Here is a 20,307-nt window from a genome sequence, read left to right on the forward strand (position 1 = left end):
AATGATACACAAGATTCGCTTTGAACAAAAAAAAAAGAACCATTTCATCGAACAATCAATAAGATGTCATTGTGCTAAATAGGGGGATTGTTGATCATGAAATTTTTGGGACCCTTAACAATGGAAACATAAAAACGAAAAAATGGCGCTAAGTAGCTATCACATCTGTAGCTATACGTTCCAATTATTTCCCGGATCCAAACCACACAATGGAAAACTCAACCCAATTTGCTTTGCGATTCTTATCCCATCTCACCTCCGCCATCAGGAATTTGCACCACGCAGTCATCGGGTCACGAATGGTTTTCATAATGCCAAGCTCTCGTGCGCTCGCGCGAGTCTCCGTGCCCGCCGATGCACATTCACACCCCGTTAAGTCATACGCGTGCGCGTTTGTCCAAATCTCAAAGACTGTAATGGCTGTCTCTCATTTCACATAATCTTCCCGAGAGGAAGGCCAGGAGGTGGCTCAGCAGCCCTGATTAATAATAGGCCTTTGGAAATACGGTGTCTTTCCACCACACACTTTTGACTGTCTGCCTCTAAAAACCCACTCAAAGCCCCTTCTTCCCGCACTGCTGCCTTCCAACTCATCTGTCATTAACTCATTTGCTGCCAGACGATGTGCAAATGTGTCCATTCTGGTGCCAAGGTTTTTGTCATTTTCACTCAAATTGCAGGAACAACAGAATGTTGAGTTATAGAACTACAAAAACATTCAATGCAGCGTTAGAAACCTTAGACTCTCTTCTTTCATCAGAAAAAAAGAGTTAATTCCTAAGTTATAATTGGTCTGGAGTTATCTCAGGCTGAAATGAAGGCTGGTGTACAAAATACAATACTATACATAAGAACATATTGATTTATATAGCACTTTAACAACATCGGCAGCTGTAGCAACCTTTGATAGCTCAGTTGGTAGAGCGGAGGACTGGAGGAGTGCTAACAGGAATCCTTGGCTTGCTGGTTCAAATCTGTCTTGAAGTAGTTTTGTTTTAGCAAATTACCCAATTGCGGGACTATTAATTGCTTTCTGATTTCTGTTGGAGTTATTTGAAATTATTTTGATCTGGTGTTATCTGTGATTGAAATAGGGGTGACTGTACAAAATACAATACCATACATACATATTGATTTATATAGCGCATGTAACACTATGGGAGCTGTAACAACCTTCGATAGCTCAGTTGGTAGAGCGGAGGACTGTAGACGTGCTAATAGGTATCCTTAGGTCGCTGGTTCAAATCCGGCTCGAAGGAGTTGCTTTTTGCAAATTTCCCCATTGTGGGACGATGAAAGGCTTTCTGATTTCTGTTGTAGTTATATAAAGTTATTTGGATATGGAGTTAGCTGAGCTTGAAATGTAAGTAGCTGTACAAAATACAATCCAAACATATTGATTTATACAGCGCTTTAACAACAGCTGAAGCTGTAACAAAGCCGTAACATGGGCAAAAGTGGGGGTGGCTGTACATAAGTCAAATGCTACCCCCTCGTGGTAGGGAAAGACATGCCCAGAGGTCTGACCAGAGCTTGAACCAGCAAGAAAAGCCAAAACGCGAACAAATTCGGGAATGGCGCTCCACATCGTGCAGTTTAAAGGACAACCGACATCTCCGGACAAGTTGTATCCATTTGTAAAATGACTTCAAATGACTTGTACTGAGCGCATTTTACAAAAATTCCACCACATATAGCTATATTTTACGTTTTAAGACTCGCGCTAAATATTGAGGAAGTCCTGTTTTCGAGCTGATGACGATGCCTGACGTGACATCACGTCAGGAACGCCCCTGACCGAGAAAGCGACACACAATGCATTTTGGGTACTTTGTTTGGTCTGAAAACATCGTGTTGATCCGTGTTCATGGCGGAATTAGAAGGAAAACACATAACGCGATGGTGAATCGTGTGTTGCACCAAGACTCTTTTGCGGTCACACCATACAGAAGTTGACACAAATTTGCAGCAGACAAATCAGCCCATTTCCCACAGAACTTGTGTGCCATCTTGTGCATTTTTGGGCGCTACATTGGAGTCCAAAGTCCAGACGGAGAAGGATGCTGAGCCTTGAACTGCCAGTAAGGGGGCTGAAAGGAAGACCGAAGAGGAGGTTTATGGATGTGGTCAAAGAGGACATGAATGTATCTGGTGTCAGAGAAGAGGATGCACAAAACCGGGATAGATGGAGGACATTGATTCGCTGTGGCGGCCCCTGAAGGGAAAAGCCGAAAGGAAAAGAAGAAGAAGACATTAGAGTCCAGACGGCTCAAATTGATACGGAAGAACTTCTTTAATCGATTGCAAACATTTATGCTTTCCTCTTCAGAACTATTTGAATCATATTCATAACTGGATGAATAGGAAGAAAGCATCTCCTCCGAATCTGAACTCTCTGAAGCCATTGTTTTGATTCTAGGAGCAAGGCAAGACGTCCTGGCGTAACGTTACGAACTGGGGGCGGGACTTTCTGAAAATCCCCAATTCGCAGCTCAATTTTTTGCAGATTTTGGACACTTTAAGTCATTTTTATTGGTGTTTTGCATGTGACTAAAAATACATTTCAATTTTCTAGGTGGTACTGGAATGTGTGCTGCACGAGGGCCTGGTGTACAACAAGATCAACCCCATCTTTCATCACTGGATGATCAATGACAAAAAGTTCGGCCTGACCTTCCAGAGCCCCGCCGACGCTCGCGCTTTCGATCGAGGCATCCGAAGGGCCATCGAGGACATCAGCCAAGGTGGGCACCTGTTCTCCACTGTTTTCTTCATGTTAGCCTCTAATCCGTTTGAGATACAGTGAGCTGATGAGAGATTAAGGATGTCTCTGAATGCCGAACACGACCCCTCCTGTGTTATCTTGTTAGCGCCAGCTGCTCAATGCAAACTCTCCCCCCCTAAAAAATAAAACAATAAAAACGCAAGGTCAATTTTCATTCGGTCTCCAATCACCAACATACTCATGCTGACGTGAAATCAGTCCAATGTAAAATGTCCACGCGTTGTACATCATGTGGACAGGAAACACTTGAACTCTATGAATATCTCTCGGTCTCTCTCTGTCTCTGTCTCTCTCTCTCTCTCTCTCTCTCTCTCTCTCTCTCTCTCTCTCTCTCTCTCTCTCTCTCTCTCTCTCTCTCTCTCTCTCTCTCTCTCTCTCTCTCTCTGTCTCTGTCTCTCTCTCTCTCTCTCTCTCTTTCTCTCTCTGTCTGTCTCTGTCTCTCTTTCTCCCCCGCTCTCTTTATCTGTCTCTCTTTCTTTCTCTCTCTGTCTGTCTCTGTCTGTCTTTTTCTCTATGTCCCTCTCTGTTTTGCTTTGTCTGTCTCTGTCTCTCTCTCTCTTACTTTGTCTGTCTCTGCTTCTCTTTCTCCCTCTCTCTCTTTGTCCCTCTTTATCAGGCTCTCTACCTTTCTCTCTCTGTCTGTCTCTGTCTCTCTCTCGCTCTGTCCCTCTCTCTTTTGCTTTCTGTCTGTCACTGTCTCTCTCTATTTCTCTGTCTGTCTCTCTCTCTTTCTCTCTCTGTCACTCTCTGTCTCTATCTCTCTGTCTCTCCCCCTCTCTCAGTCTCTCTTTCCCTTTGTCTCTATCGCTCTCTCTCTCTCTATCTCTCTCTATTTCCTCCTTCCTGCGTTGTCCTCAGTGTCCTGGCATCCTCTGTATTCTGTCACTGTTGTGTAATTTCGCTGTCCTCAGCGTGCATGCACACACACACACACACACACACACACACACACACACACACACACACACACACACACACACACACACACACACACACACACACACACACACACAGGTTGCTCTGTATTCCCATTGCATTGCTCGGCCGCTGGTCGCTTTGGCTTTGTCAATGTGTGCGGGCGAGGGTGGCGGAGGATGGGTTGCGGCGGAGGTGGCCCGCGTTGTGTTGGTAGGCGAGAGAATATGCTGGCGCCTCTGCGAATGCGCTCGCGCACACGCGTGTGTAGCGGTCCTGCAGTCCTCTGTTACCATGGTAACGCCAGGCACATGGCTTAGGCGGCTCCGAGAGCCGAGTCGTGCTGCATTCGCTGTCACTCGCTCTTCTTACCTCCTCCCCGGCATTGAAGAACTGCACGCTGACCTTCTCCGTGTGATTGAGGACTAAAGTCCTGTTGTTTTGTCATCTTTTGAGACCAACTGACCCCACCACACACGCATACACACACACACATAATAATAACAACAAAAATAATATGATCTCCCCTTTATCACGGAGGAATTGTTTTAAATTTCCATTTAGTACATGACCTGCAACCATTTCCCAATGTTTATGCTTCTCACGTCAAAAGAACGCTAGCTTTTGCTTTTATCAGACACAGCGGGGCTGTGTGTTCGCTAGCGAAAGCTAGCAAGATCACGTTGTCAGTTATATAAGGTGTATGTGCCAATAATATCAACTAGCTTTGAAGACTGTGACTGTTCAAGCCGCCATTTTCCATGCACCAACGCGAAACGAAGCCGACCAAAGTGTCAGGTTTTATCAGAGCTGTAAAAGAGTCGGGATACTCCTTGCGCATCAGGGGCGATTTGTTTTGTCAAATGTCTTCGTTCTGTTGTTTTGGAAGCAGTGATCACTGTCTGGTTCTCTGAATAAAAATAAAACAAATAAAGGTGGTTAAATAAAAAAATCAATTATCGCTGCGACGCCCCAATTTTGTGGGATTGTTGTACAAAACAGTCTTTGTCTTGATAAAATATGATGTGCTCATTGCCAGATTTTTGTTGGATCATATTCCTGGTTGCGCATAATACTGCAGGGAAGATAAACAGCAGTGAGGCTTTGGTGAGTCATAAGGCTCGAGACTGATATATATTCCGGTCGTGCTCTGTGGGGATTAAATACTGTAATTCATGTGTTTCTCATTCAGAAAGTTTTGCGGGGCAAAATATGTCTTTCACAATGCAGCTTGTCCGCCATGTTTGTGGTGTTCGGTGTGGCAGTACAAATGTTTTTGCTTTGGGGGGTTTGCCACCCCCACAGCAAAAATTCTAGTGACAACAACTTGAATGTAGGTCGTGTGAAATGAGAAAATAAATTGATTTGTAAAGGAAAGGAAAACATTGTTTTTTACACTTGACCAATTTGTTGTACATCAACAATTGAAAATTAAATGCATTGCAAGTGATGGTGTCAATGTGACACTTTTACGATATTAACTCATTCGCTGCCAGACGATGTGCAAAAATGTGTCCACTGCAGTGCCAGGGTTTTTGTCATTTTCACTGAAATTGCGGGACCCACAGAATATTGAGTTTTTGGACTACATAAACGTTCAATTCAGCGTATGAAACCTTAGATTCGCTTCATCAGGAAAAAAAGAGTTAATTCCTAAGTTATATGGGTCTGGAGTTATCTGAGTTTGAAATGGGGCTGGCTGCAGAAGATACAATGCAAGCATATTGATTTATATAGCACTCTAACAACAATGGTACCTATAACAACCTTTGATAGCTCAGTTGGTAGAGCGGAGGACTGTAGAGGTGCTAATAGGAATCCTGGCTCAAAGGAGTTGAATTTTGTAAATTTCCCCATTGTGGGACTATTAAAGGCTTTCTGATTTCTGTTTATCGTTATATAAAGTTATTTGGATCTGGAGTTATCTGAGCTTGAAATGTGGGCGGCTGTACAATATATAATACAAGCTAAACATCTTGATTTATATAGCGCTCTAACAACAATGGAAGCTGTAACAACCTTCGATAGCTCAGTTGGTAGAGCGGAGGACTGTAGAGGTGCTAACAGGAATCCTTAGGTCGCTGGTTCAAATCCGGCTCGAAGGATTTACATTTTGCACATTTTCCCATTGTGGCACTATTAAAGGCTTTCTGATTTCTGTTATAGTTATATAAAGTTATTTGGATCTGGAGCTATCTGAGCTTGACATGTGGGCGGCTGTACAAAATAAAATACAATCTAAACATATTGATTTATACAGCATTCTATCAACGACAGACGCTGTAAGAACCTTTGATAGCTCAGTTGGTAGAGCGGAGGACTGTAGAGGTGCTAATAGTAATCCTTAGGTTGCTGGTTCAAATCTGACTCCGAGTACTTGTTAATTGCAAATTTCCCCATTGTAGGACCATTAAAGGCCTTCTAATTGTTATTTTCAGCAAAGTCCTAACATGGAAAAATGGCAAATACTGCCCCCTCGTGGAAGGGAAAAATCATTACCAGAGGTCTGACCAGCGCTTTATCGGCACCCCCGCAAGAAAAACCAAAACCCGAACAAATTCGGGAATGACGGTCCATGTCACACTTTTAGATTCCCGAATACATTCGGGAATGGCAGCGAATGAGTTAAGCAAAAATCAAATCTTGTTAGTCACCCCCCTAAAAGTCCAATCACTTCTGTGTCGCGCACATAATCCACAACGAAAAATCCCAAATCCGCCTCACTCTGTCACCTAAAACACAGTGTCTGTCAACAGGTGTTTTCTTTTTATTTATTTTTTTACTTTCTGAAAATGACACACGGCGTTTTAGCAGAGGTCAGGTTACATTATTTGCGGCATGCATATTTCATGAACTTCCATGTGCCCCACTGACACAAAGCAGCTTTCATTTCCCCATTTTGGCTGCGGTCGGATAGAAGCGCGAGTCTCGTCTCATTCTGGCTTGACTTAAGGCTTTGCCTCATCTTGCGAAATAACTTACCATTTGGACAGTCAAACTCAAGTCAAGTAGCAAAATTTATTTCATTTCTGCATGTAATTCTTTTTCACAACTGTGTTTAATTTGTTTTTTTTTAGATTCATTTCAATAATCCTTTGCATGTGTGTGTCTTTTTTCCCGATTCTAGGCTGTCAATCATTTGGTGAAGGGGATTCTCAAGAGGATGGACTACCGGTGAGTGTTAATCTTGCAACAATGTACAGTAGAACTTCTGTTTTATGTATTCCCCCCCCCCCCCCAACAATCGAGTGTAGCTTTGGACTTTTTTTAATCGGATTTTGCAAAAAGCCATGAAGAATGCCGCGCTTGCATGCGATGATGACCCCTCAGACATGTTCATCACCACGGTTCAGCACTCTCAACCCCGCTCCCTCCAAACCCTACCCTCAACCCCCATTCCTCAGACGCTCCCCTACCTATGAACATTCGTGTTATGAACAATAGTACATCCGAACATTTTTACGGGTACGTAGGAAAATGTTCGATGTCCCGAGTGCAAGTTTCGCTTTGATGGTGATGTGCCAGGATTGCACCATTTGTCATTCACAAACACACCAATTCCCCCTTCTTTCTTCTTACCGCCCCCTGCATTCACGTCCGCACGTACAAGTTACAAGCCCTCCAACTCAACGTGTGTGAGTCCCGAGTGATCGCCAACAGCCATGTTTCCGTGAGGGGCAGCAAACTGGTTTCACGGTACTCCATCTGATGTTGCGTTAGCGCCGCTAGCTCGTCCATCTTGTTCGGGAGCGATCTCACATTCCCTATAATGACGGACGGGAGGATGTGTCGGTATCTTGTCTTCCTTCTTCGGCGGTCCTTTCTAGCCCGACAGCCCCGTTTTCTCCTCTTCAGCTCATCGGGGATGTCTGGTTTGGGGGCCGCTAGCCCGCTGTTAGCTCGCTATGCTAGCAGCTGGTCTCGACTGTAAACAATGGGACCGTGTGTGCGAGTGGTTTCCCCGTTCACAGGAGTCACAAAAAAGTTAAAAAAATAATGGAGATGATCAGAAATGACAATGCCCATCTGCTCCCCGTAGGTTTCAGGAACAAAAATACACAAAACACGATCGGACAATTATATAAACAAAATAGTAAATCGGAAAGGGACTCAAACAGGGTTCGAAGCTGCTGTAGAGGCAGCCGCACAGTGTGCGCCATGATGTAATACTACACAATGCTGCTTTTTAAAAAATGTGTACTTCAGTTCATATGTACTGTATCGTTATAGAGCATATACAGGTATTTTATTAGATGTTTATTTTTCACTACAAACCAGCCTTAAAGCCTTAAACATACGTATATATGCCTTTAACATACATATACACAATATAGCAGTGAAGCAACTTACAAACAAATTCACCTAACAAACAACCGTTTGGGACGTATCTCGTTTGTAAATTGGTGAACGTCTGTATAAACCAATACAGGTTACTTAAACAAGCCTTAAACATACTTATTTGAGACTTAAAAATATGTCCTATACAAAATATAGCACTGAAGCAACTTACGGAAAAATTCAGCTTACGAACGACCTTTTGGAACGTATCTCGTTTGTAAATTGGGGAGCGTCTATATCTTAAAAAGGGGGGGAGTGAGGGTGATGCTCTTCCAGTTCCTGTGGCAAAGTTCCTCTTTAAGGGATCAGGCTGAAGACACAGGAAATCCAATGGTACTGTTGTTGCTAGGCAGTAAGGGGAGAAGGAAGAGAAGAAGGGGGTGCGGGGAGTAGGGAGGGTGTTCACAAGGTTCAGCGCGTGAGCCACCGAGGGAGTCACCATGGTGATTTGGCATCCGAATGTTGCGGTCGCAGACCTGGGCTGCAAAGGGAAACAGAAGTGAGACGGTCGCAAATTCTGCAAGTGGAGACGGAGACAACTCGCCGCACAGCATAGGGCCTCAAGAAGTCATTGTAGAGTTTGGAACTCAAACACGTTGCGGGGGATAGACATGTAAGCCTTATGGAAACCGCAATAGCACCCCCACAACGGTATGACCCCCCACGTTATGTGTCCAAGACGGTGATCTCAACCCGCTTCCTGTGTCCACGCTTGGTGTGCTTAAACGCCACAGAAATGACTTGCTTTTCAGCCATAAAGAACAACTCAGCTGTGCGTGACACGGCACATCCAAATCATTCATAATCCATCCCTCCATCCCCCCACCCAACTCCCACCACTACCCCTACCCCGCCAACTTCTGCCTTTAATTTAGAACGAACAGGAAGTTGTAATTTATTGCTTAAGTTCACTGAAGTTATGCTGGCTGCTTGGTTTTATAGCCGTGACTGATTTTGCCATCGCTGAATATGGCTCCGTGACACACCTTTGAGGCTCGACGGGGGGAGGGGGGTACAAAGACTTCTCTTTAGACCACAATGGAAAGCTGACAACGGCATCAAATAGTATGTTTTACCATATTAATATTTTGCTTAAATATGACACTGTTCGGGAAAATATTTTGCATTATAGAAACAAACAAAGCTATTTTTTACCTTGTAACCATTTTTTTGATTCTAGAATCCCATGTACAGATTCACTCGCTAAGAGCCATTAACTCATTCACTGCCAGACAAAGTGTAAAAGTGTGTCCATTCCAGTGCCAGGGTTTTTGTCATTTTCACTCAAATTGCAGGTGCCAAAGAATATTGAGTTTTAGGACTACATAAACCTTCAATGCAGCGAAGAAGAAACTTTAGACTCTCTTATTTCAACTAAAAAAAATAGTTAATTCCTAAGTCATATGGGAGTTATCTGAGCTAGAAATGGGGGTGACTGGACAAAATACAATCCAAGACCCATACATTGATTTGTATTGTGCTTTAACGACAGCTGAAGCGCTGATAAGGTGCTAACGTGGACAAAAGGCAAATGCTGTCCCCTCGTGGAAGGGAAAAACATTGCCAGAGGTCTGACCAGCGAACAAAACTCGAACAAATCCGGGAATGGCGCTACACATCACACTTTTTGATTTTGGGAATGGCAGCGAATGAGTGATCAGTTGCCTCAAACATTTTGCATTGGATCAATGACTCTTTAGCTCCGCCCACTCTGAGGATCAAGGTTCCTGATAATGAGTTTTTTTGATCACATCAATTACGTCGAACGTAGTTGTTATAATCTGTGTCAATTGAGTCCACAACCTTCAAAATAAAAGTGTAAAGTACAACCATATGTGGACGTTCATACCTCACCTCGTTTTTATCTTGAAGTTACCTCTGGAGAAATCACTGTCTTGACTTTGAATTCAGGCTGCCTAGCTTGACCGCAGTCAAGACGACAGAACCGAGCTGCATTCTTCCGGCGCATAAAAGCGCGATGACAGACTTCAACTGGAACACATTATTCAATTTGCTCTACTCATGCACACCGTTTATGTGCACCCTTGTTGACACACAAAAAAAAAGAGTTTGGAAGGACAGTTCTGACACCCAGTGGAGATAATTATTTAAAAATGGGATGTTTCAGCTTCTTTGAATGGAATGGGCAGGATAACATTGGAGCATTTCTGGCCACAAAGTGGATTCTTAATCAATAATCTAAAGCAGTTGACTATTTTAACTCGCCGTATGCCAATGAGATGAATCAGGCTGACCTCAGGCCTTTCTGTTCTGAAGCCATGTGACGACGGAAGCGCACGGGATGTTCTTGGTACTCTCGCAAGGCCAGGTTGCTTCATTTAACCCCCTCCCCCTGAACCCCCCCCCCCCCCCCTGTCCACATCTCCGGGGTCAGATCAGCTCCAGATTGGCCCCCACACATGCCTTTGAATGGCGGGGGCTTAGGCGAGCGCTTCAAAAAGGAAGCCAGAGTCTGTTTCTCATTTTGATCCCCCCTCGCCTCAAACCCCCCACCCCCACCACCACTAGCCTCCATCCTTTGCCGGCTTCCTCTCACATACACATACAGCTGTCATCTGGCTTTTTTAAGTTCTCTGCTGCATTTCTCCAGCTGGAGCTGGTTTATGACATTCTCTCGGCAGACCTCTATGGCCTCTTTCCCTTACTCGCTTTCTTTCTGTGCTTTACGTGAACACATACACAAACGAATCCAATGCAAAAGTATTTTTTCCCTGCACTTTTTAATTTCTTTTTAGTTCTTCCACTGTCTTCTCTTCTTTGTGTAAACACTCGGTATGTCTCAGGCATCCCGTGCGTAGAGATGCATGCACGTACAGGCTTACGAACACTTTAGCTCATGAACTTTTCACCTCACGAACATTACATTCGCGAGCATATTGTCTTGGCATACAAACTAGTTTTCGGCGGATGAACCAAACCACACACGGTGGCTGGCGGACTAGTTTTCCACACCCACTTTCTTTGAGTGCAGATGTGGTTTGTTATCGAGTGGAGTACTTTTGTTATTATGGGACCGAAAAAGACCCCACCAAAGTCTCATTTTAAGCCGAAGAGGCCACAAAAGAAAATTACGCTCGAGCAGAAGACAAACACGAACGAGGTGTGCGTTTGTGTGACTTAGCGTCCCAGTACCAGTATGCTAAGTCGACCGTTGCCACTTGGGGCTAAGGGTGTTTCTGTGTTGTCTAAGCAACGGTCTCAGGCAATAGAAGAGGTTGAAAAACTTCTGTTGATTTGGATTAACAAAAAGCAGCTAGCAGGGGACAGTGTGAGTGAGGGTATTATCGCAGCAAAAGCACGGCAACTTCACTCGGATATCATCAAGAGGCAGCTACATCAACGACCATCACAAAGGTAAATAAAACGACTTTATTATATAGTACAGTTTATTTCTTTAATTACAATACAATAGCACATGTATTATACATAAAATAAGGTCTATTCTGTATAGTTTTAAGGCTTATTTAGTAGAAAATTATGTTTTATGGGGACGCGGGAACGTATTATTCTCCTTTTTAATGGTTTCTTATGGGAAATAAATGTTCGGCAGACGAACTTTTCGGCTTACATACACTCTGGGAACAAATTAAGTTCGTGAGCTGAGGTATCACTGTACTTTGTGACATACTTGTGTAGCTCGATGGGGGGGAAACTGGGGTGGGGGTGGCGGGATGACACTTGAAGGGGGGGGGGGTGAAAAGAAGTCAAAGGAAGCATCTCTTAGCAACCACAGGACAGTAATTACTGTTGCAGCAGCTGGGAGCAAACCAGATTTCCGCTGTGCGTTAAAGCACTAGCGTGGGCTCCTTTGCACACGGCCCTGACTAACCAGAACCAGAATACTGAGGGGGGGGGGGGGGGAGAGTACTAACCCAGCCTTGATGAAGTCGGGGTGTTTGGGGTTGCCTGAGGAGTGAGGGGGTGCCGTTTTAAGATGGGGGTTAAACTTTGAAGGTGGCTTTCAAGTCACTTTGAAAACACTTTGAAAACAGTTTGGTTCCACAGTGAACCACTTTTTGGAATAAATAAAACAGCTTCAGAAGTTACACAAGTATTTGAGCTTCAAAAAGTTTTTCCCTCGAACTCAGTTCAGCCATCTTCCAAAAAAAGTTGACTTGTTTCTTTGTCGTTTTATACCACGCTTACAGCCAAGATGCTACGTTCACTTGCAACGCACTTTTGGCGAATTAAATGAAACAAAATGTGGCTTTTTATGTGGTTACTGGTCCTCCTGGTCCTCCCTCTCTTCTAAATTACCGGACCGATTGATACATTTGTGATATTTTGAGCATCTTACAATAATAAAGCACAAAACCCTCTTTTTAACTTGAGATACGCGCCGCTAATGTTTTGTGTGGAGAACTAGCTAGTTGACGTGCCACACTGTGTTGTTTTTCAGTATCTCTAAGCAATAGGCAATCCGATATCGGACTATTTTATAATCTAACACCGTACAGACATTAGCATACGTCGGTCCGACTGAAAGTATATCACGGTGCCACTGCCGAAGGAACGCGTGAGCAAATCCAGAAAAAAAGGGCATTTAAAGCGCTATGATGTCATTTTTCAAATGGCAGTACATGACAAAATGGCCTCCCCAGGCGCAGGGTTCGATTCCCGCCCTTGCAAGTTCTCCCCTGGCCTGCACAAGTTTTCTCTGGGTATTTGGGTTTCCGCCAACCCTCCCAAAACATTCACGACAGGCTAATTTTAACATTCCAAATTGTCCCGTGGTGTGAGTGTGAGCGCGGATGATTGTTCATTTCTGTGTGCCCTAAGACTGGCTAGCAACCAGTTCAGGGTGTCCCCAGCTTGATGCCCAAAGACAGCTGGGTTACGGTCTGAATATTTTTCAAATCAGAACAACAAAAAATACATAGCATCCATGTGCACAGTCTTATACCGCTTTCTTAGTTTTACTCCTGTTATTTACTGTATTTTCCGGTGTATAAGGCGCACCCAAACACCTTCATGTTCTTCAAAAGATGACTCTGCGCCATATACGCCAGTGCGCCTTATATATGAAGTAATATTGAGCTACGACAGGTCTCGGAACGACTGTTAGCAGCCACCGACTTCACCCCACCTGCCATATAAGTAGTGCGTAACCCTCCCCAGCATCTACTATAGTGCCTTATAATCAAAGTCAAAAGTCAGTCAGCTTTATTGTCAAATATGCTAATATGCATGACATACAGCTCAGATGAATGCGGTGAGCCTTATATTTGGAAAAACATTTCTATATTTATATATTATATTTGGAAAACTTTTCGATATTTTTATATTATATTTGCAAAACGTACCTATTTGTATATTACATTTGGAAAACTTCTTTTCATTCGTTGAAGGTATGCCTGATACTGCGTGCGTCTTTTATATAGAAAAGGTTTGAAAATGCACAGGCTTTAGACCCCCCATTGATTGGGGGTGCGCCTTATACTCTGGTACGCCATTTCATTTCTTAAGGCAAAGCAACACCTGATATGAATAGCTTGTTAGCGACATGGATTCTGTATTTTCCGGTGTATAAGGTGCACTGGAGTATAAGGCCCACACCCATGGAATGGTGTATTTTCAAACTTTTTCCATACATAAGGCACACCGGACTATAAGCCGCACTTTCAATCAATGAAAACATTAAAAAAAATATATATATATATATATATTTAAATAGTATATTTAAATACAGTAAAGTCTCGTTATATCGATATTCAAGGGAGTCCGAAAAAATATCGATATAACCGGGACTATCGATATATCCGACCCTGTTTGCATGTAATTTTCTCCGTGCATGCATAGAAATAGTATCGATATAACCGGGACTATCGATATATCCGATATCGATATAACGACACTTTACTGTATATATATTTTAATAAGTTTTCCAAAATATAAGGTACACGACATTATAAGGCGCTACAGTAGAGGCTGGGGTTACGCACGACTTGTTCTACAGGGGGAAATGGTGCCTGTTGTGGCTCAATATTGCTTTACATATAATGCGCACCTGCATATAAGGCGCAGGGTCACCTTTTCAAGAAAAGCAAGGCTTTTGGGTACGCCGTATACACCGGCAAATACGGTAATTGCAATACAGCTTTTGACTCGACGTTGCATCCATGCTGGTTTAGTGCGCGGATAAACCGGGGAGGAGGCGTGATGGCCCTCGAATGCTTGTGCTGACATAATGTTGGCTCCTGATGTAATAACCTCCTCCTCCATCTCATTCTCTGATTCTCCCGCACGCCTGCATTCATGAATCATGAAATAACCGTCACATTAGTTGCCATGAGTACTGAAATATTGCCACTGTTTCTTCACAGAGTCTGTTTACGATCTATTGTGCACCAGCCTGAAATGTATATTCCACCGCGCAGCAACGCACGCATTCTGCAGCATTGGCGAGATGCTATTTATAGAAAGTTCAGCTTGATTGTTGTCAATGGCGAGATCGGTTTTTGTTTGGAGACGTTGCGGAAGGAAGACGCTAAGAATGCGTTTGACTTTATTAGAAAGGAACATACCTTTTTCTATTTTTAGCCTTTTTCTTTTTTTCGTTTTATGTCGATGCTGTAACAAGGGCAATTGGGTACTCTGAGTTCTCACACCAAAAGGCCTTCAGTCATTGCAGCCTCACCCTTTGACAATATAAGGCGCCGTACACCCTCTGGTGGCTACATTTGGAAAGCAACCACGGCAATCCTAACAAAATCGCTCCTTCGGTGAAGGGTTTTGTTTATGTAAACTAAAATGGTGGCTTGCTAGATATTAGCGCTATAGATAGATAGCTATCTGAATTGGATGTACCTTTATTTGTCTCGCATTGCAGAAATTGACATTTGACAGCAGCAAAGTTATGAAAAGAAGAGTAAAGGAAAGAAAGAAGTAGAAAACAAAATACAGGAGCTGCTGGAAACATATTAGCTATCTAGCTAGCTAGCTATTTTCTATCTAGCATTCTAGTAGCTACCTAGCTAGCTTTCTATTTTTTTTTACTTATTCCGGGTTGAGTGAACGCTGGCGCGTGTGGTTGCCGCTGCTCGCCCACAGAAAAACTTATCCTGTGACTGGGAAGGACCGTGAGAGTTCTGAAAGGCGCTTATAAATTGAATGTATTATTATTATTATTAGTAGTAGCAGTATTATTATTATTATTATTAATGTCTCTGTCCGTTTCTTTCTGTGTGTCCAGGCGTGCGAGGAGCCTCCCTCCATCTGTACGCCCATGAAGGAGCCCTTCTCGCCATTGAACAACGTGGTCTCCACCGAACCCTTCAGGGGCTGCTACGTACGCGCTCAACCCTTTGACGAGTTCAACTCCAGCAACCGACGTTATCTGCCGCCACAGGTTTGATCCTTATAGCCCTAAATTTTCTTGTTCCAACTTCGTCTGGCCTTACATCGAACATAGTCAAGGCGATCAGCCGTTTTTTTGGTCATTTTGGCCAAAGGACAATTTCAAGTCTTTGCGGTGACTTTACACAAGCCAGCGATCATTCGATGAGGTCAAACAAAACTGTAAACGGGAAACTGCAAACAATCACGAGAACAGCGAGGAGAAAGGGGAAACTTGAGATCGGGCTCGACTGTCATACGCTGGTCAAACCTCTGGCAATGTTTTTTCCCTTCCGCAAGGGGGCAGCATTTGACTTTTGCCTATGTTAGTGCTTTGTTGCAGCTTCAGCTGTTGTTAAAGCGCGATATAAATCAATATGGATTGTATCTTAATTCAAATCGGTGAGGGATTCTTTTCCTTTTTCTGTTTTTCGCATGTACGCAATAATGAGATCTGGTTTTGCCCTCATTTTTGTCCTCCCTTAAGGTGTCATTCAAATCGACCCGCCATGTCAGCTTTCACATGGACGAGGAGGAGATCGTCCGCATCAACCCGCGCAAGGACGTGCTCATCCGCGGCTACGAGGACTACCGCCACCCGGTCATGTGGAAGCAGGAGGCGGAGCGCGAAGACCTGGACTTCCCGACCACCTTTTACAAACTGGACAGTAAAAAGTGCGAGTACCTTTTCCCCGATGGCCCCGGCGGGGATCCCCGCTCGGGCCCCGGCACGGGCACGGGCCTCGGCCTGGGTAAGGACACGGCCATTAAGACTCAGCCGTCGCCGCTGCTCAAGTCCAAGAAAGGGCGTCGGCGACGGGAGGACGGCGAGCGCTCGCGCTGCATTTACTGCCGCGAGATGTTCAACCATGAGGACAACTGGCGGGGGCAGTGCCAAGACGCCCCCGACCCCATCAAGCAGTGCATCTACAAAGTCAGCTGCATGCTCTGCGCCGAGAGCATGCTCTACCATTGCATGTCCGACTCGGAGGGCGACTTCTCGGACCCGTGCTCGTGCGACACGTCCGACGAGCAGTTCTGCCTGCGCTGGCTGGCCCTCGTGGCGCTATCCTTCATGGCGCCCTGCATGTGCTGCTATCTGCCGCTGCGCGCCTGCCACCACTGCGGCGAGGCCTGCCGCTGCTGCGGGGGCAAGCACAAGGCGGCCGGGTGACCCCGCGCCGTTTCGCCGGGAACTCCTCCCTTCAAAGCTAGCTAACACATGAAGCGGATCAAAGCGGATCTATTCAACGCCGGTATCCTTTTTTCCCCCCCGCTCGCCCCTGCCCATACTCTTTGGGACAGGGCGGTGGTGCTGATCGCCAGCTCTGAGGGCGTTTTGGAGATTTCAGTTTGCGTTTGTCGAGCTGCAGCGGAGGACTAACTTCATCTTTTGCGTCGAGCTAAAGTCCGGACAAAAGGAGACGAGGACGTGAGGATTAACAAACTTGGATATGTTACTAAACACATAAAAGACACGCTCACACGCATATACATCAACATACACTTGGGCGAACTCCATGACAAGAAACATGTAATTTTATGAAGGAAAGGAGTTTTTTTTTTTTTGTACAGAGACAACAACGAAACAACTATTCAGAAGAAGAAAAAAATAACTTGCTGTTTGCGTACGCTAAAAGGGATACCTGTATGTTCTTATGCTTATTTTGTGTGACGTTGCAGTCGGGTAACAGTGGCCTTTCCTTCCCTTCATCCCAAGGTAATTAGTAGACAAAAAGAAACAAACACGTGCACTAGACATGACATTTGCCCTTTCCTCATTTTGGCCATTTTAACATCGCAACATGGCTGCTTTCTTTCGATTGCATTCCAAAAGAAAGGGACTCCATTTTTTTTGTCAGAAAGGAAAATGTGAACTTTTTACCATGTTGACTTTCCCTTCAAAATTTCCCCTAAAATATTATGGAACAAATTGAAAGCTCACTTATTTACTGCTGTTATATTTTTACCCCTGCCCCTCTCCCTATTCACCTTCTGATTCAAAGCAAATCAATTTTGCTCAACCAGCAAGTTTTGTTTCGGTGAGTGAATGGTAACAGCGCTCCTATTTTATTCAATTCCATTTATTATTATTATATATTTTTTTATTTTAAGAAAACAACCAGGCACTTAAAACAAAGCTTCTTTTACCAAGACGCCATCCTCCAATTAAGAAATTTGTGCTCTGCTCTCCGAGCTTTTGGCTGCAGCACCCCCCCTCCTCAAAAAGACCCACCCATGTTTATGCCCCCGCCTTTTTAATTTTTTTTAATTTTATCGTTTCTCCTTCGTGCCCCATCCCCGTGTCTCGAATACATTCCTTCATGTGTCTTCGTTTTAATAAGACCTGAATGAATGCGCGGATTTTTTCAGGAATGTTGAGTATCTCGCAATTAAAATTCATACAGATGGCGTGTGAGTGTGCGTGTGTGTGTATTTGTGTGTGCGCGCGCAAGCTCATGGGTCTTCAAATACACTGGTAATGACGAGTTATTCCGACAACAACGTGAAAATAGTTGTTTTTTTTGTTGTTAAAAAGCAACCAAAATAACCCGCACAAAAAGTGTGAGATGGTTACAAAATGCAGTGGCGGGCTGTGGATTTCATCGCTAGGCCTTCAGTAGTGCTATGTCTGAATATATCCAAATTGAAAAAAAAGTGTGGTGGGATTTACTACAAGTCCACTAGAGCAGGGGTGTCAAAGTCATTTTTTGCCGCGGGCCACATTGTAGTTATGGGTTCCTCTCGAGGGCCGTTATGAATTTGAGGAACCCATTAGAATGTTTAAATCCCTTCAAATATTACATATAGAGCACACAGCAAATTAATGACTAACTCGTTTTCAAATCTGAAGTCAAGAATAATGACTTTTATTGTGGTTGACATCCAAAAATATGAAATTTTGGCTCAGATTTTAGCAATCGTCATGGAATTTAACAAGTTTGATTTGCTTTCGCGGGCCGAAAAAAATGATGTGGCGTGCCGGATTTGGCCCGCGGGCCTTGACTTCGACACCTGTGCACTAGAGGGTCCTATTAGCCAGGAAACGACATTCCGACCTTTCTTAATCCATCCTTTCTTGAAATGATGATATATCACCTTTGGCACAAAGGCAATTTAATAATGAGATCTGAATTATTTTGGCGGCTATTTTTCTAACAAATTTCAACAGATTTCGCATTGGGACTTTTGATTTGGGCCATTTTGTTAGAACTTTTATGTGAAAGAAACAATCGATTCCTCCTTTTAAGATTCTCAGAATTTAAGCTCAGTGAAGTCTACATTTGACAAAATGTCACCCAAAATTTTGACTTCTTCAGACAGGAAGTTGGTGGTTGCAGCCAAATACGTTTCACTTTCAAATTAAAGTAAATCCACATTCGATTCTGGAAGCGAATTTTTAACAGTCCATCAATTATTCTATTTAATGTGGTGGATGAAAACACTACATTTAGCACAAACCATAACAATTGGGGCGAATTATTTTCCCCTCCAGATCTTTTCATTTTTAATCTTTCTATGCAAACTTTCGACATGGGACATATTCTTAAGACTGACAGGACATTTGTTTTTTTTCTTTTAAATAGGTAGTAAGAAGTATTGTAGATAAATAAGCCTCCTCCCGCTTTGGTACCAAACATTTGTAAATATGTAACACTGTATTTAAATACCAATCACAATAATAATAATGACGATAATAATATTAATAATAATAATTATAACTGCCTTGTTTTGTCTTGGAAGTTGTCTTCTTTTTAAAGATAGAGCTGTATTTATCGTTGCTATCAGCATTATCTACGGTAGCTTCTATTGACAGCATACTTGTGTACATAGGTCCACCTTTTGTAGTATTATTTCACATTGAAAAGTAGAGGGCGTTTGCAACGGGTTCAGGGGGGGTTGGGGGACATAAACACAACAAAACGACTATTGAGCGTCGAATATGTTTCTCGCTAGTTTTATACGGAAGACGGAAGGATAGCGCTAACACGGTGCGGGAGTTACACTCCGTTTGATTTGAAAATTTTCTATTTGAATAGAAATACTTCTATATGTAAATACATGAATTTAAGGCTGCTAGATACAATCACTAATTTTATTGTGCTGACAGAGAAAATTAGCTATGAACGACTGTTAAACCCTAATTCTCCAACAGATTAAACATTTTTTTTTCCTTTTGTGTGCGTTTGTCTGAATGTGCGTTTGGGTCTATTTTTTTTTCCCGTGGTCAAGCTGAACCAAGGTTGGATGAAGCTGATTAAAAACTTGCTGGCTGACAAAATGTAGGATGTACATTTTTTTTCTACAAAGGACACGAAAAAAAAAAGAAAAACCTAACACTCTTGTCATTCTGCATTAACCAGCACAGTGCTACTTCCTTACTTCCTGCCATGTACTGTATTATATATGCAACATGTCTGAAAAACTATATATATATATATATATATATATATATATATATATATATATATATATATATATATATATATATATATATATATATATATATATAAAAGCTTCAGTTTTAACCACTTTTGCTGCTAGTCTTATCTGGTTTCAGTCTCTGGAAAACAAAAAAAAAAACAAAAAAAAAAACATGTGCATAACATTGGGAATGCATTCAAGTGTATTGTTGACATCGTGTAAAGTAATGACAAAAAAAGAAAAAAACGTTCCTTTCAGCGCAATGTTTAAAAAAGACGAACATAAAACGGTTAACTTTTCACAGCAGTTTTTTTTTGGGAGATGTGGGTGTTTTTGTTTGGGTTTTCCAACGCTTCGGTGCACTGATTCTACTCGATGTATGCTTTTTTTTGACATCTTACAGCGCTTGATGTAACATTTATGTGATTAGTTCTGAAATAGTGGAAGACATTTTTGTGTATTTTTGTTTTTTTTTTAAACTTGCAGTA

At 43.0% G+C, this 20,307-nt stretch overlaps 1 protein-coding gene and 2 non-coding genes across 3 annotated transcripts in view; all 3 read left to right on the forward strand.

The window, feature by feature from the left end:
* Positions 1–19,817, forward strand: part of spred1 (sprouty related EVH1 domain containing 1) — a 40,455-nt gene extending 20,638 nt beyond the window's left edge. Inside the window, exons 3-6 of the mRNA XM_089004595.1 lie at positions 2,576–2,744; positions 6,828–6,874; positions 15,252–15,407; positions 15,882–19,817. Coding sequence (XP_088860721.1) covers positions 2,576–2,744; positions 6,828–6,874; positions 15,252–15,407; positions 15,882–16,568 — 1,059 coding nt within the window. The 3' untranslated portion in view covers positions 16,569–19,817. The remainder of the gene's footprint in view (positions 1–2,575; positions 2,745–6,827; positions 6,875–15,251; positions 15,408–15,881) is intronic.
* Positions 1,173–1,259, forward strand: trnay-gua (transfer RNA tyrosine (anticodon GUA)). The gene is given in 2 exon segments: positions 1,173–1,209; positions 1,224–1,259. It is a non-coding gene; the product is annotated as a tRNA-Tyr (tRNA).
* Positions 5,719–5,805, forward strand: trnay-gua (transfer RNA tyrosine (anticodon GUA)). The gene is given in 2 exon segments: positions 5,719–5,755; positions 5,770–5,805. It is a non-coding gene; the product is annotated as a tRNA-Tyr (tRNA).
* Positions 19,818–20,307: the final 490 nt, after the last annotated feature.

Source organism: Hippocampus bargibanti, linkage group LG09 (genome assembly GCF_051943395.1).
Source record: "Hippocampus bargibanti isolate YZ-2025 linkage group LG09, ASM5194339v1, whole genome shotgun sequence".
NCBI lineage: Eukaryota > Metazoa > Chordata > Actinopteri > Syngnathiformes > Syngnathidae > Hippocampus > Hippocampus bargibanti.